This window comes from Etheostoma spectabile, chromosome 10, assembly GCF_008692095.1.
Source record: "Etheostoma spectabile isolate EspeVRDwgs_2016 chromosome 10, UIUC_Espe_1.0, whole genome shotgun sequence".
Taxonomy (NCBI): Eukaryota; Metazoa; Chordata; class Actinopteri; order Perciformes; family Percidae; genus Etheostoma; species Etheostoma spectabile.
The window spans coordinates 18,734,377-18,748,130 of NC_045742.1; the positions used below are offsets into that span (position 1 = coordinate 18,734,377).

Sequence of the window (13,754 nt, forward strand, 5' to 3'; positions counted from 1 at the left end):
GTGTGTGTGCGTGTGTGTGTGCGTGCGTGCGTGTGTGTGTGCGTGTGTGCATGTGCCAGTGTGTGCGTGTGCCAGTGTGATCCCTTCTAAATGAACACTGTTGGGGATTGTGACTCTTTGGTCTGTGTCTAGTCCTCCACACTTGGCATGCTCTGGTGACAGCACACACACATGAACACACATAGATGTAATACACACAATTTTTCTCACACCCACAGACCAACATGATGGGGTGAGGGTAGGGCTGGGAAATACAGTATATCAATATAATATCAATATTGTGGTATGACATAAGTGTTTTTTACTGGTTTTAAAAGCTGCGTTACACTAAAGTGATTTACTTTTCTGAACTTACGAGACTGCCTTTTCTCCACTTTATGTCAATTATGTCCACATTACCGATGAATATTTATTTAAAAATTTAGTGTGAAGATATTTTGTTAAAGCAACAATTGTCAACCCTAGAATATCGCCGCAATATCAATATTGAGGTATTTGGTCAAGAATATTGTGATATCTGATTTTCTCTCTATTGCCCAGCCCTAGGTGAAGGTGTAAATAGTAAGGACTAAGCATAAAACCTGTAAATAATGACATGAGCTCTGGCCCTTTTTGTCTATTTCATTCTTTCTTTCTTTCTTTCTTTCTTTCTTTCTTTCTTTCTCTATCTCGTCCCCATATTCTTTTTCTGTGTCTGGGATTAGTGGGTATTACTTGCTCTGCAGAGCGAGGCGAATGAGACAGGTCTTACTGCCAGTTCCTAGATTGGGAGAGCAGGGAAAATATTCCTTTGGCTTTATATAACCTCTCTTTATTAAATTGAGCTGGAGGATATGGAGGACAGCAGTCTGTTTTGTCCCCCTGAGCCGGTCGTATGTATAGCTGCCCACAGTTGCCCCTAAATAAAAGGTTTTCATTTTTAACATATTGATTGAAAGATTATTAGTTAATGGTAAATCCTATAACATGGAGGGGATTATTGCTATGAGTCTTATCCCAACAAAAATCAGATCATAGTTTACTAAGAAAGAATGTCAGCTGAAAAATCTAGCCATACAAAATAGTTACAGAATCAAATATGTTATCCCCCACAATCCTCCATGGCCCAGCATGATAATCGTCAATCATTATGCAGTTTTAAGTTTTTTCCAAAACTTTGGGAAATGACGTCGGTCACTGCACCATTCCAGATGTTGAGGTTATACTAAAGGAAGTGGTTAGGCTTTTATTTAATATACTGTGTTTTAAGTTTAATATTGTGGACACTGCCCATAACACACCCACATAACCTTTCTCTTATTGCTCCATAATGGCATTCTGCCATGTTACATTATGTTTATTGAGTGGCAAAGTGGAAGGAGCCACAGGTTTCCCTTATACATCCACACTGTAAATTTGCTTTTGATAGTTTACTTTCAAATCTTCCCCACAGCAGCACAAAGATTTCCTGGATAATTTCACTTTCAAGTGTATTTTACTTACATGGCACTCAGAAACAAGTTTAAACACAATTTAAACCACAGGGAATCAGATAAAAACAGGCAAAACACAATTATAATCCAGAGAATAAAAGTGTGTCTTAACATTTTGGGGCATCAAAACCCCCTCCAAAACCTCTTTTTCCTGTAAAATGTTAAACTTGTAGAGTAATATAATAGGATGTGTTTGTTGTCTCTAAAAATGTCACATTATAGAAACTATAAAAGTTCTATATGTTGTTTTACTGTGACTGTAAGCTTAGGAATTGTTATGAATATGTTAATTGTTTCAGAGAAATTACATTGTTACCCTCTGTTTAGACCATATTGGTTAGAGGTGTAAATCAGAGCTGTAGCAAATTCAAAAAATGTCAGTTATTTAACATCCTTTGGCTTAACATTTACGTAACACTCTGAAGTTTTTATGTGTACATTTTTTCTTTGACTGTCTATCCAGATCCAGATTCTTTTCAGTACAGCTGTTAACCTGGTGTAGGAGTGATTCAACCAGGAGACTTTCATGCCAATCCAAGCCGTGAAAGTAGTTTAGCTGCCACTCACCTAGTATTGTCAATGGTTCCCAAGCAAATGAGTCCAGTTCAGCAAATGAAAATGCATCTTCATCTGCAGGAATGATTATGATAGTGCTGTGAAGGACACACATAAATAAAATGACACATTTTAAACTCATGTAGCCTCACGTTGAAGTCAGTTTTGGTTCCGCTAAATACATGCAGAGAGAGGAAAAATCACTCATCAGTAAGTTCAAAAACTTTGTTGTGATCCCATCAAAGAGCCCCAGTGGTTTTTCCCTTATTGGCCATCTGCCTGTGTGTGCAGTGATTTGATTACCTGGGAGCTTCATTAGGATAGAGAGACGGGAAGGCCACACTGGAAGCTCCCCTACTAGGGTATACAGTTACCTTAGCACGGAAGAGACTGCATTGATTAGCCATATGCCTGGGAGGTGTGTGTGTGTGTGTGTGTGTGTGTGTGGGGGGGGGGTTAGTAGCCTTATGCAGTGCCATCACGATCGCCTTTGTGGGACTAAGAGCTGGGAAAGTTGGATAGAGATGTAGTTGTGTATGGGATACTTTCCCCCAGTGCATCTTTGCATTAAGATCCTATCTCTCTTGTTTACCAACAAAGCAGTGATAATCTGAACATTAATATGGGAAGCCTTTGCGAGGGTTTTCCGGGCAATATGCGATGCAGGAAACTGTATGTCAATCAATAGAGTGCACACAGATAGACCAGCGCAGGGCTTCCGCGGCAAGTGCCAAGGGCCTGGGGATGGACATGTTTGTGTGTAATGTTTCTAGCGGCTTTTGAAGTGTCTTTGCAGCTTGACTTTAAACCTGTTCCTATTGAGTTTTCCTCCCCTGTTGTCACGTTTTCTTCACAGATTTCACTTTAGTGGCCATGTTTAATACACATACAGTGTTCCTATCCAAAGGAGCAAGATGGACGTGTGATTTTTACATAAACATACCTGAGCTCTTTCAACATTAGCCTCTGTTAAAAAGAGATATGGTTTTTGATTACATTTTGTCAACGTCTCTGTCAGCGTTGCTCCCTGTTCGGAGCCAGCTTTGTAAGAATGATGAATGGCTCTTTTAATTGTTTCTAATTGATAACTGCTCTGAAAGATTTTGTTATGAAACACTGCCAATTTAGTAACACTGATACACTGTAGTGCCTTATTAATTCTCTCCCGTCTGGCTTGAGCACTGTGCAATTGAAAAGAACTCTGTGTGTGTGTTTGTGGGCTGACGTGGCAGTAATAACTCTTGCTGTTATAGCATGCCAGTTTTTAAACGCCAAAATACTTTTATTTTTTTTATTTTCCTCCCTGTGTCCAAGTGGTGTATTCAAGTACTCCACGCCTTAATTGTTTAAAACATTGTAATGATGTATCTGCTGATTTACAACCCTCCTTATGTAGCTGGGTTAGAGATGGTCTATAACTATGCTACAGCCTGGCTTACATGTTTACCATTATCATTTATGATGAGGTAATATTGCATGATAAATCCTCATCCCGCCGCCCTTTGGCAGGCATGCTCGGCTCTGCTGGTGAGCTGCTTGGTGAGTACATTTGCATACATATTGTCTTACACCTTTAGATAGACTCTCTTTCTCCCGCCCACTCTTACTCCACATCTACCCTTTCAAAAGGTACATTTAATGAATAAAAGAGGAAATGAAGGAAGCAGGAAAGGAGAGGAATGTAACGAGAGGGATAGTTGGCCAGTGGTCATCAGACTTATTGACTGAGACACCTGTAACCTGTTTGGTCATTTGGTATTTAGAGTACGTTGGCCATTTACACAGGTAGCTCATCTGTTGTGGTAGCTTTTGTTTATTTGGCTGTTCCCACCTGCTTTGCCTGTGGGAAAAGTATTTACTGGTCCACCTGTGGCCTCTTGTCAAATCACCCAGGTGTTAACATGACACTTGGAACGACCTCTTCAGAAAATGTGACAAAAAGGGATGCAATGTAGTGATGTAGACAAAAAGAGCAACTTAAGGGCCAAATGCAGTAGACATGAGCGTTGTTTTTCTGCCGATTGGCAGTTTGAAGCATTAACACCAAGGTGCTGCCTTTTGCACTTTGTCCAAGTATATTTTGACATGAAACGAGTCTATTTACAGTGTGTTAATAGTCTTTTTGATTGTCAGTTGTCTGTTTTAGAAAACATTTACAAACCAGCAGACTCCACGAGCTGCCTGAATCTAGGTACTGCCCTCTAATGTAGAACTGCAACATTAAAAGGGAATAATGCAAAATGCTTTAAATAGATCTCAAAAATATTTTGTAACGCAAGCTTTTGTATTTGGCTTTTCAACTTAGTTTAGTTTTAAAAATAAATAAATAATAATGTACAGTCAGGAGTTTTCTCTCAGTAGTCAGGACGGTTTGAAGCCCAATTCAACCTTCTTATTATTATCTCTCCCCTTTCACACCTCATGTTTTATCTCATTATCTCTATCATGTTTCTCCTTCTCCACTTTTTTTCTTCTCTGCTTCCCCTCCTCCTCTCCTCCTACACCGCCTCCTCCACTCCCTCCTTTTCTACAGTGCTCAGGTTGACAGATGTTTGGCTGACTGGCCTGTCATAATAACTGTGGTGCTGGGTGTCTCAAGTGGCTGGCATTGGCTGTTCTTTGAGTACTTCACAGTCAGGACAGGACAGGACAGGACATTTCCTGGGGCTATGGGAGATGAATGATGGGAGAAGAAATGAGGACAGGAGAAACGCAGAGCAGTAAACAAAGAGTTGTAATATTTGTTTTTGGCTCTTCACTCTCCTCAGCAGACAAACAAAGTTAGAGACTAGCTGGTGAACATACAGTTGTGGAACATTTAGCAGAGCCAACGAGCAGAACTGATCTAAGAGGAGAGTGACCATTGGACCTCTTCAAATGAATGCTAATGTTGCTCTGATTGCTGCAGTTCACAGCAGTGGGCTGCTGCAAAATTAAATTGACAATGATGTATAAAACTGCCCATCAGATTAATTTACTTATTAATCAAAGGTGCCGGAACGCTGTTCTTGATCTTTCTGGCCCAAATCAATAATCGCATTGGTTAAATATTTAAAATGTAAGCGTGTCCTCCTTTTATTAATAAAAGCTGTCCTAGAATACATATTGTACCACTCAGACAAATTGATCTGCCAAAAGCCTGTGAATGAAGGGAGTTAAAATCAAGAGAAAAAAGCCTTGGGTTCACAATCTTTTGAGTTACCCTAACATAACCATAAAAACGTCCATCATGCTTTGGTAGCATGAGCCAATATTGTCAGGAAAAATAAAGATATGCTGCCAGAGAACATTTAGTTCAATATAAACATGTCCTCTTTATGTTAATGAAAACCTAATCCAGGCAGCATCACATTCCCTACAGATGTATTAGTTGTATATGAACAGGGTTGATATATAAGATTAGAGGATGAGGTGACAGGCAGGGAAGGGTTGCAGGGTTGGGGGGGAGAGGTGGCAAGGGGGCCACAAACCCTTCAAGCCAGCGGGAAGCTGTCTCTCAGAGATTTATAGATTGTCTGGGATCCGGACCTTGCACCTCGCTGTCAGCCTCTCTCTCTTTATCTTCCTGTGGATGCACCCACCGTTTCCCAGTAAGATTGATCCATAGTTGCCTCAAAGTAGACAGGCAGTGGAGCTTGATATGACAGTAGTAAGATATGTAGACGAAGAATGTGCCTTGTCTGCATACTGGTGCTGTTTTGTGTTTATCTTGGCTGCCCTTTCATGGCTGGAGTTGTTTTCATACTTTTTGATTTTTATAAGAGACCTTTATAAATGTCTGGCTCTGTGAGGCAGATATAGACAGACAAAGGAAAGGACAGGCAGACATGCCGTCAGACAGGTCAGTTTCAGACTGGATGAGACCAGCAGTAAGCCTTATATCAGCCTGGATTTGCTGTCTTATTGGACACTAAGGCTCTCCAGTTTACATCGAGCTTCGTCGATCCAACCACAGAACGAAGAGAGAGAGAGAGTGTGTTTTGGGACATGATTGATCGTTGCCAGCAATATTGCCTCTGTGGATGGCATGATTGGATTACAGTGTTTGCGACTTTTACATGGGCTGGTCTTCTTTGCTGTAATTATTGATATGACAAGAGGCACTCACAAGGCTCCTTAAAGCTTGAAAGAAATATTGCCGTTCAATTTAGGCTCATTTGGGAGAACATGTGCCATCATGAGTGATTTTTTTTCAGTTTCAAAGCGTATTTAATTTGGTAGCTTATCATTATGAATATGTAGTTGACTCTGCATATAGACTTTATGAAAAAATTGGCTAGTGAAACGGTGGTACAGCAGGACACGGGGAATCGGTGTGCACCACAGCGTGCACACACACACACACACACACACATACACACACCCAGCAGCCAACAGCCCTGTGTGTTTTTGACAGAGAGACAATTATGTAAGAAGGGAGAGCTGAAGGTTGTCTTGACTCATGAACCACCAGAAATCCACACAGACAGACCGCACAGCGGTGAGGATAGGTGGCTCTCTCGCCTGCTGATTATGAAGGCTGCTTCATGCAATATTAAAAATGGTCCTCTGCTCCACTTCAGGGAGCACAGATAGAAATGATGCATCTGCCTGAATATTATGGATCTTTGGACGTGAAACTCAAGGCTCGACCAGTTAAAACATCTTGTCAGCATTATAGGAATCTTGGTTAAAAATAAACAGCCCTAACCTAAAGCAGTTATTAATAAATGGGCAAAGTTCAGTGCTTGATGTATGAATAATAATGTTGTTCTTTAGGGAGCTGTCCATGTAAAATTAGATTGCTGATTGCCAATCTAAATAATTAACGGCAGTATGATTATGGAAAGCTTAGTTCACTGTGTGTTCTACACTCCGCAGCCTTTACAGCTGTCATATGGGAGGTTAGAAATAATGAGCATTCACTATGGGAACATTGTGTGGGACTGCATGGCATGTTGCTACCTGTCCAGATGCAAGCAGCGGCGTAAACGGGCCGCTGTCCAAGCCACTCATCACCATGACAACTCATAAAGCTGTCACCTGGGAGACTAAATGTCCATGCCCTGAGCTATGTGACCAAGACGTGTCTGTAAGTAAATTAGTTCACGTGTGTGGATAACTATGCCTCTAGTTGGACAGACAGCCTTGAACTCAGGTAAGCACTAATGAGTGTGCCGTGTCCCCCGCAGGCCTGCTGCCACTCATATGTGCTACAAAAATGACCAAACTACACAACACTAGATTTTGAATCATCAGTCCTGAGGTAAGACTGTGTGTAGGCAGATACACTCAAAGTCACCTAATAATAAATAATGTTCATGTTATTAAAACAACACTTAGAATGTTAGGCAACTTTTCACTGTAAGAACTGAAAAAAAATCTGATTTCTCAAATATATTTATAGCACATAACTTTAACCAACATATGAAATAATTAAAGCCAGGACTTTTTCCTCTAAGACTCCCCATATACAAATTAAGTCACATAAGGAATTTAGCAGCCTTAACCACACTTATCCACTCAAATTAACATCTGCTTTATTTTCTAGGACTTGATTGTGTTTAAGTCCTGCATGACTCTACCATAAACTGTGAGATTATATATAATATAGTATAGACCATAGACTATACATGTCTGGGGTACATGTCGGGTATGCACGTATACATACGTAAAGGGACAGAAATACTTTGTTTTTGCTATTTGTTACTTGTTGTGTGTGTGTGTGTGTGTGTGTATGTATGTGTGTGTGTGTGTGTGTGTGTGTTTACAATACAATGCTGCATACTGTAATTCCCTATATTGTCATTCCTCTATTAATACTGTAGTTACTGAGTCTACTTTGCTGCATAAATCTGCACCATTCATGAGGCTCTCTGTAACAAATACGTGGCAGTGATTTTGTTGTGTTGGAGTGTCTTTGATGTTTGCCCACACAGACACTCTGGTGCACACCTACCTCGACCAGAGTGACCATCTTAAGGTGAAAGCCAATTATCATACAGTAGAGCTCCTGAATGCGGAGCAGAACCATGTGCCACACCTGACTGCCAAGCAGTCACCTTAAACCAAAGAGCGCTGCTCAATAGTATGATGTGGCTTGACCTGAATTATCATCACCATTCTCCCTCTCTCCTGTTGTGGCTCGGAGTCTCGCCTTACTCTCTCGACCCCCCTCTCTCCCCACCTGCTATTCAGTGGGCAACCAGACATTCTTGACATTTTGCAAAGGTTGAAAGACAAAGAACCTTTGTCTCCTAATAAGGCCGTGCTCTACACCCCGCCTGAATGAGAATACTGGGGGAGAGAGAGGGTGGTGTCTGTGAGGAGGTGAGCATGTAGGGTGGCGTGTTTGTGTGTGATGATGGAGGTGGAGGGGGGCGGGGTACATGGAGATACAGGCAGGAGTGAGAAAATGCAAGGACAGGAAAAAGAGTTTCGCGTAGAAAGAGGTGTGTGTGTGTGTGTGTGTGTGTGTGTTTGTGTGTGTGTGTTTGTGAGAGATGGAGAGACAAGAAAAATCCTCTATGGGTTGAGAAAGATAACAGTTAGGTTTCAGGGGCTATTGTAAGCTATTGCTGCAGGAAATACGCAACACGCCCTGATGCTTCACCCGCAGTCACACAGACAGCCACGGATGTTCTACAAGAGAGCAATATTCTCCATCACTCCAGGAGCTTGAAGCGGAACTCAAAACACCCAAGGTCCTTCTGGTCTCTTCTCATCTCTCTTTCTCATCCATCACACCCCTCAGCTCTACCTTTCACCTCCCTTACCGCCTCTCTCAATCTCTCTTGCACCAATTCCTCCGCAGTTCGCTCAAAGGAACTCGCTCCAAAACATCTGAAGCGAGGAAAACATAGTGTTCGAGCAAGTGCAAGCAAAGACAGAGGTTCTATGAAAACAGAGAGGTTTAAATAGTTAGAGTGCCACCCGGTCAAGCACCTTTCGACCTTTGGTTCAGCCACTTCTTGTTTTTCACTCTGCCATTGTCACATTGAGTTACCTCTACCATATTCCTTCCACTTACCATACAGCGTGGCCCCGTGTTATGCAATTTCCCTGCATTGTCTCATTCGCAGTTTTCAAGGCACTGCAATTTTGCAAAGCGGCAGAGTGTAAAGTAAGAAAAACAATAGTTTGTTTCTGTTTTCTTGGTTTTGTCTTTCAACATTACATAAGCAAAAGGTAAAAATATCTGGACCTGTCTTTAAAAGCAGATGGTGTGGTAATGACATCAGACTCGTTAAAGGCAGCTATAACTAGGAAGAGCCAAGGGTTGTTGTGAAGTACACTTAAATCCAGCCTTGTCTGCTAATAAGGAGAATAAAAGTTGAGAGAGAGAAAGAGAGAGAGATGAGCTATTAAAACAAAATATGTGCTGCAAAAATCTTGGCATTCTGCTTTCTTATAGTCTCTTGATTTTCTCTATATTAATCCCCCCCTCTTCTCCTTCCTCTCTCTTTTTATGTGTGGGTATTCTGTCACTCACTGGAATGTGGGCAGATATGGGATCATATTCAGACTTCCACATTCATTCTGCGAAAGACTCAGGAGCCAATATTAGCCACGCGGTCGTTGTTTTACCCATGAGCCCGTTGCCTTGGAAACGTTGCATAAGAGGGAGTGGGATGCCCCTTGCTGATTGGGAGACAAGGTGGCAGATCTCTCTTCCTCTACCCTCCTCGTCCCTATATCTTCCTCTTGCATCTTGTTTCTTTTCCCTCCACTCAACACTTGTTCTAAGTGTATGTGTCAAAACCCTGGAGCTCCAACTTTCCCCTCATGCCCGTTAACAATGGTCCACAGTCAAAAATAAATTTTACAGTTATGTCTTCAGATTAGTTAAATCTCCTGTTGAAACATTGATTTGTGTCCCAATTAGACATGTTTGTCCAAACAGTGCCCACACACAAGCACCTGCATACACACTCAAACACACACACACACACACACCGCTCCATGAGCTGTGTTGTGTGTTATCCTTGGCAGTGGGAGGCCTTGGCTGGAGTCAGGGAGGATAGCGCTTTGTTGAATCCACTGAGACTGCATGTTCAAGATTGCATGACTTGGCCTTCCATGGCTTCCATACAAGCAAGGCCATGCTGTGTCTACATACCAGCAGGATGAGAGAGATGGAGGATTGGTGAGGGAGGGAAGGGTGGCCTTGGCTCCAGACACGGGACAATTTATCTTCTGTATCCTCACTGACTGCAACTCTTTGCCTGATGTATAAGTTTAAAAAAGAAACTAGACTAAACACTTAAAACTGAATCCAGTCATTTAGGGGTTGGAACAACAGTTTATCCAAAATGCCCCTAACAACATAACAACACACTGTCTACTAAACCTGTGTAGGCAAAAACCAAGTAATTAGGGATCTGAACAAATCGGGGCTGCAGTAGGTTGCACACTTTCTGATGGAAAAACCTCAAATTGAGTTTCTTGTGTAATTTGAATTTCTTTTACAGCATGTACAGTAGCAAGCCAAGAAAAGAGCAGGGTGGGCAGCCCCTGTGTGAGGGAGCTGTCTTAATCCATGTGTTTAGCAAGCACCATCTGCTGCTTTTATTCAGATGGGAGTAGAAATATTTGGTTGATTAAGAGAGGATCTGTGTAGGATGGCTGCACCGTTACCACCAGTTACGAAGGATACACATGCAAGATTCTGTCAACTGGTGTCTTGGAAGGCAAACAAAAGAAGTACATCCTCTCTTCTTGCCTGGTGTCCTTCTTCACTCCTAGTCTCATCAAGATTCTGGTTTACTGTAAGATCCACAAGGTAGCAAAGCAGCGCTCCACCACTGTGATTGTGGCCAAGAACGGCAGCCCAACAACCCCATGCAAATGCTCAAATAAGTACACGTGTGCTGGATGTGAAGCGCGCGCGCACACACACACACACACACACACACACACACACACACCAGGGTTTTTGCATGATCGTTTTGCTTACAGTAAAGGCAATGAGTCTGTGTTACCTAATTTTATTTCTGATAATTTAAGAAATCAAAATGAATATTATGCTTGGGTAAGTATAACCCCAATTAAGAAAACTAGTTAAAAAAGCAATTTTACTATTTAAGTAAATCTCTGGGAGTGTCCGGTACAGCCTCATATTCAAGTTTATGTTCTGCTTGTTCAATGGTTTTTAAATTTGACTTGCTATTTGTTATCTCAATTCTTGTCATTTTGGTGCTGGTAATTTTCCTTTGGGGCTGACTAAAACCTCTTTCTCAAAGCAGAAAAAAAAACCTGCACACACGCTAAACACAGTTCATGTACCTATTTTAATAACTCGAATAACGCTGTCATTTTTTTATCTTCAGGTGCTGATCTAGGTGGTCTCATGGACCTGGAGTCTCTGTACCGCGGCGTGGAGCAGAGTATCAACCACACGCGAGCCGGGCGAATGCGCAGACAGAGCCCGGAAAGGGCCTACAACATCGAGGTGCTGCTGGGCGTCGACGACTCGGTGGTCCAGTTTCACGGGAAGGAGCATGTGCAAATGTACCTGCTCACACTCATGAACATTGTAAGTGTTGGTGGCATACTGTTAGAAACACACAATAACTCAAACAAACAGACAGGGGAGTCTATAAATATACTGTATGTCAATTAAAAGATTGTAACATGGAATTTGGCACCTGTTGTGCAAACTGCTGACACTGAAAGTTATTTTCAGAGCCTGGGATCTCAGGTATCACATCATACACAGCACAACAGTTCCATTTGAGTAATATGGGAAGTAAGTCACAGAGAGGTCAAAGAAAGAGGGTAACACACTGAATGAACGAGGATTCAATTCCCTTCCTACAGGTTCTCATCCAGCAATCCGGCATGCGTAATCCTTTCTTCTTTATCTGAATATGATGAGACTTCATTTGTTTGTGTGTGTGTGTGTGTGTGTGTGTGTGTGTGTGTGTGTGTGTGTGTGTGTGTGTGTGTGTGTGTGTGTGTGTGTGTGTGTGTGTGTGTGTGTGTGTGTGTGTGTGAGATGCAGAAACAGCAGGCTGTATGCCCCAGGCCACAACAACACTTAGCCAAGCACTCAAACTCCCAGGTGTGTGTGTCTGTGTGTATATGCGCTTGTGAGTTGGTGGGAGACTGAACACACTGCAGACTTTAATCTTTGCAAATTAAACCTGTGGTGAGAGTGCTGTTTGCACGCATTTGTACGCGTGTGTGCGTGTCTGTTTGTGTGCGTTCTCCTGTTAGCTTTCGCTTGTATTGCGACCCACTGCGCAAGGAACCAATCTCCGACTGTTAAGCAGGTGCAAGCATACAGCAACAAATCCTACCACACCTCTTTGTCTCAGCTCAGCGCTTGAGAAAGAACAAGATCCGCTGTGCTCTCTGCCTCCCCTTTTAGATATTTGTTAGACAGTATATGAGAAGGGAATATGCAGCTCTGTCGCAGCCCCCCTCTAATCTGTGGGGAAGAGATGGAGAGACAGAGGGAGAATGAGTATTTTAAACAGCGCATTCGGAATAAATTACTGACAGCCAGATAAACAGAAATAAATAAATAAGGGCTGCCTCCCACGCGTGGCATCTGGGCGACTTTCATCTTGAAAGTTTGCTTTGCTCACTTTAGGATGGGTGCGCTCTCCCTCCCTCCCTCCCTCCCTCCCCTCCCTCTCTTTCTCTTTCTCTCTGTCTCTTCCCATCTCTCTGTTTTATATCTTTTTCTCACTCTCCCAGTCTCTCAGCAGCACTGAGTCGCTCCACGCTAAGCTCTTTTGCATTGTTACTCCCTGACTTGGGTAGTTTAGGGCAACTAATCCTCAAAGATGTTAAAAATAAGAATTTTTTTAAGTATAATGTGAGTGATAACACAGGTTTATAGTAAGACATGCAAGTTAAATTTAGAGGAGGGAATTTTGTAGAGAGATTTAACAATATACAGTAAAGATGCACTCTAAAGTTATTCATATCTAGGCAGGTTTTTTGTTATTGTAATAGTGTGGCTGCTTAACCACCCAGAAAGATGGGAATACTTTGACACTTTAAAACAAAACCACGTCAAATTTATGGCATGTTGTCTCCTCTTCAGTATTTTACTGCTTCCGCTGTCTTCTAGGGGTGTTGAAATTAATCATTGCATCGATGCAGACGTGGACAATTCTGCATCAAAGCAGTGACAGACATAATCGATTATTGCCTACTGATGTTGCTTGTTAATATTCCGGTTGCCACTTTTTTTTTGGTTTTGCCTTTTGTTTGTAGTCTGCTACAGTTCAGACTCCGCTACATTCAGGAAGTGTCTTTTTTTTAAAAGCAGCTACAATAAAAAGGGAAGTTATGTACTATATCTGACTGCTCGAATGTGTTGATAAAAACCATAAGTAGCAATATAAAATATATAATTCTTTGAACAAGTCTTCTCCTTACTTTCAGACTGAATTAAGTATCTGATATAAAAGGCTTCTGTATGCATATTCTTGTTTTCGTCGCTCTCAACACACTTAGAAAAAGTGGTTCTGTCTTTTGTTGCAACAGCTGTCAGTGTTGTACAGCCATCTTCAAAGACTAAATAAAATGCTTACCTTTAAGCACAAAAGGGTTATTTTGTAAAACTATAATGATTTGTTTCTCATGGTCTGTTTTCACTAATTGTTATGTAATTACTCTCTGCATCATCTTCCTCTACTTCTACTTCTGACCTGTCTGTCCGAATGACAAATTCACAAAGTGAGCTTAGAGTCAAGGTGGACAATTTGTGTGTGTGTATTTGTGTGTGTGTGT

General features: G+C 41.7%; 1 protein-coding gene across 3 annotated transcripts in view; it reads left to right on the forward strand.

Annotated features, from left to right (window-relative positions):
- The window catches only part of LOC116697403 (A disintegrin and metalloproteinase with thrombospondin motifs 2), a 105,604-nt gene that overhangs the window by 67,036 nt on the left and 24,814 nt on the right, over positions 1–13,754 (forward strand). For all 3 annotated transcript variants that reach the window (XM_032528752.1, XM_032528753.1, XM_032528754.1), the window contains exon 4: positions 11,336–11,541. In XM_032528752.1, coding sequence (XP_032384643.1) covers positions 11,336–11,541 — 206 coding nt within the window. The remainder of the gene's footprint in view (positions 1–11,335; positions 11,542–13,754) is intronic.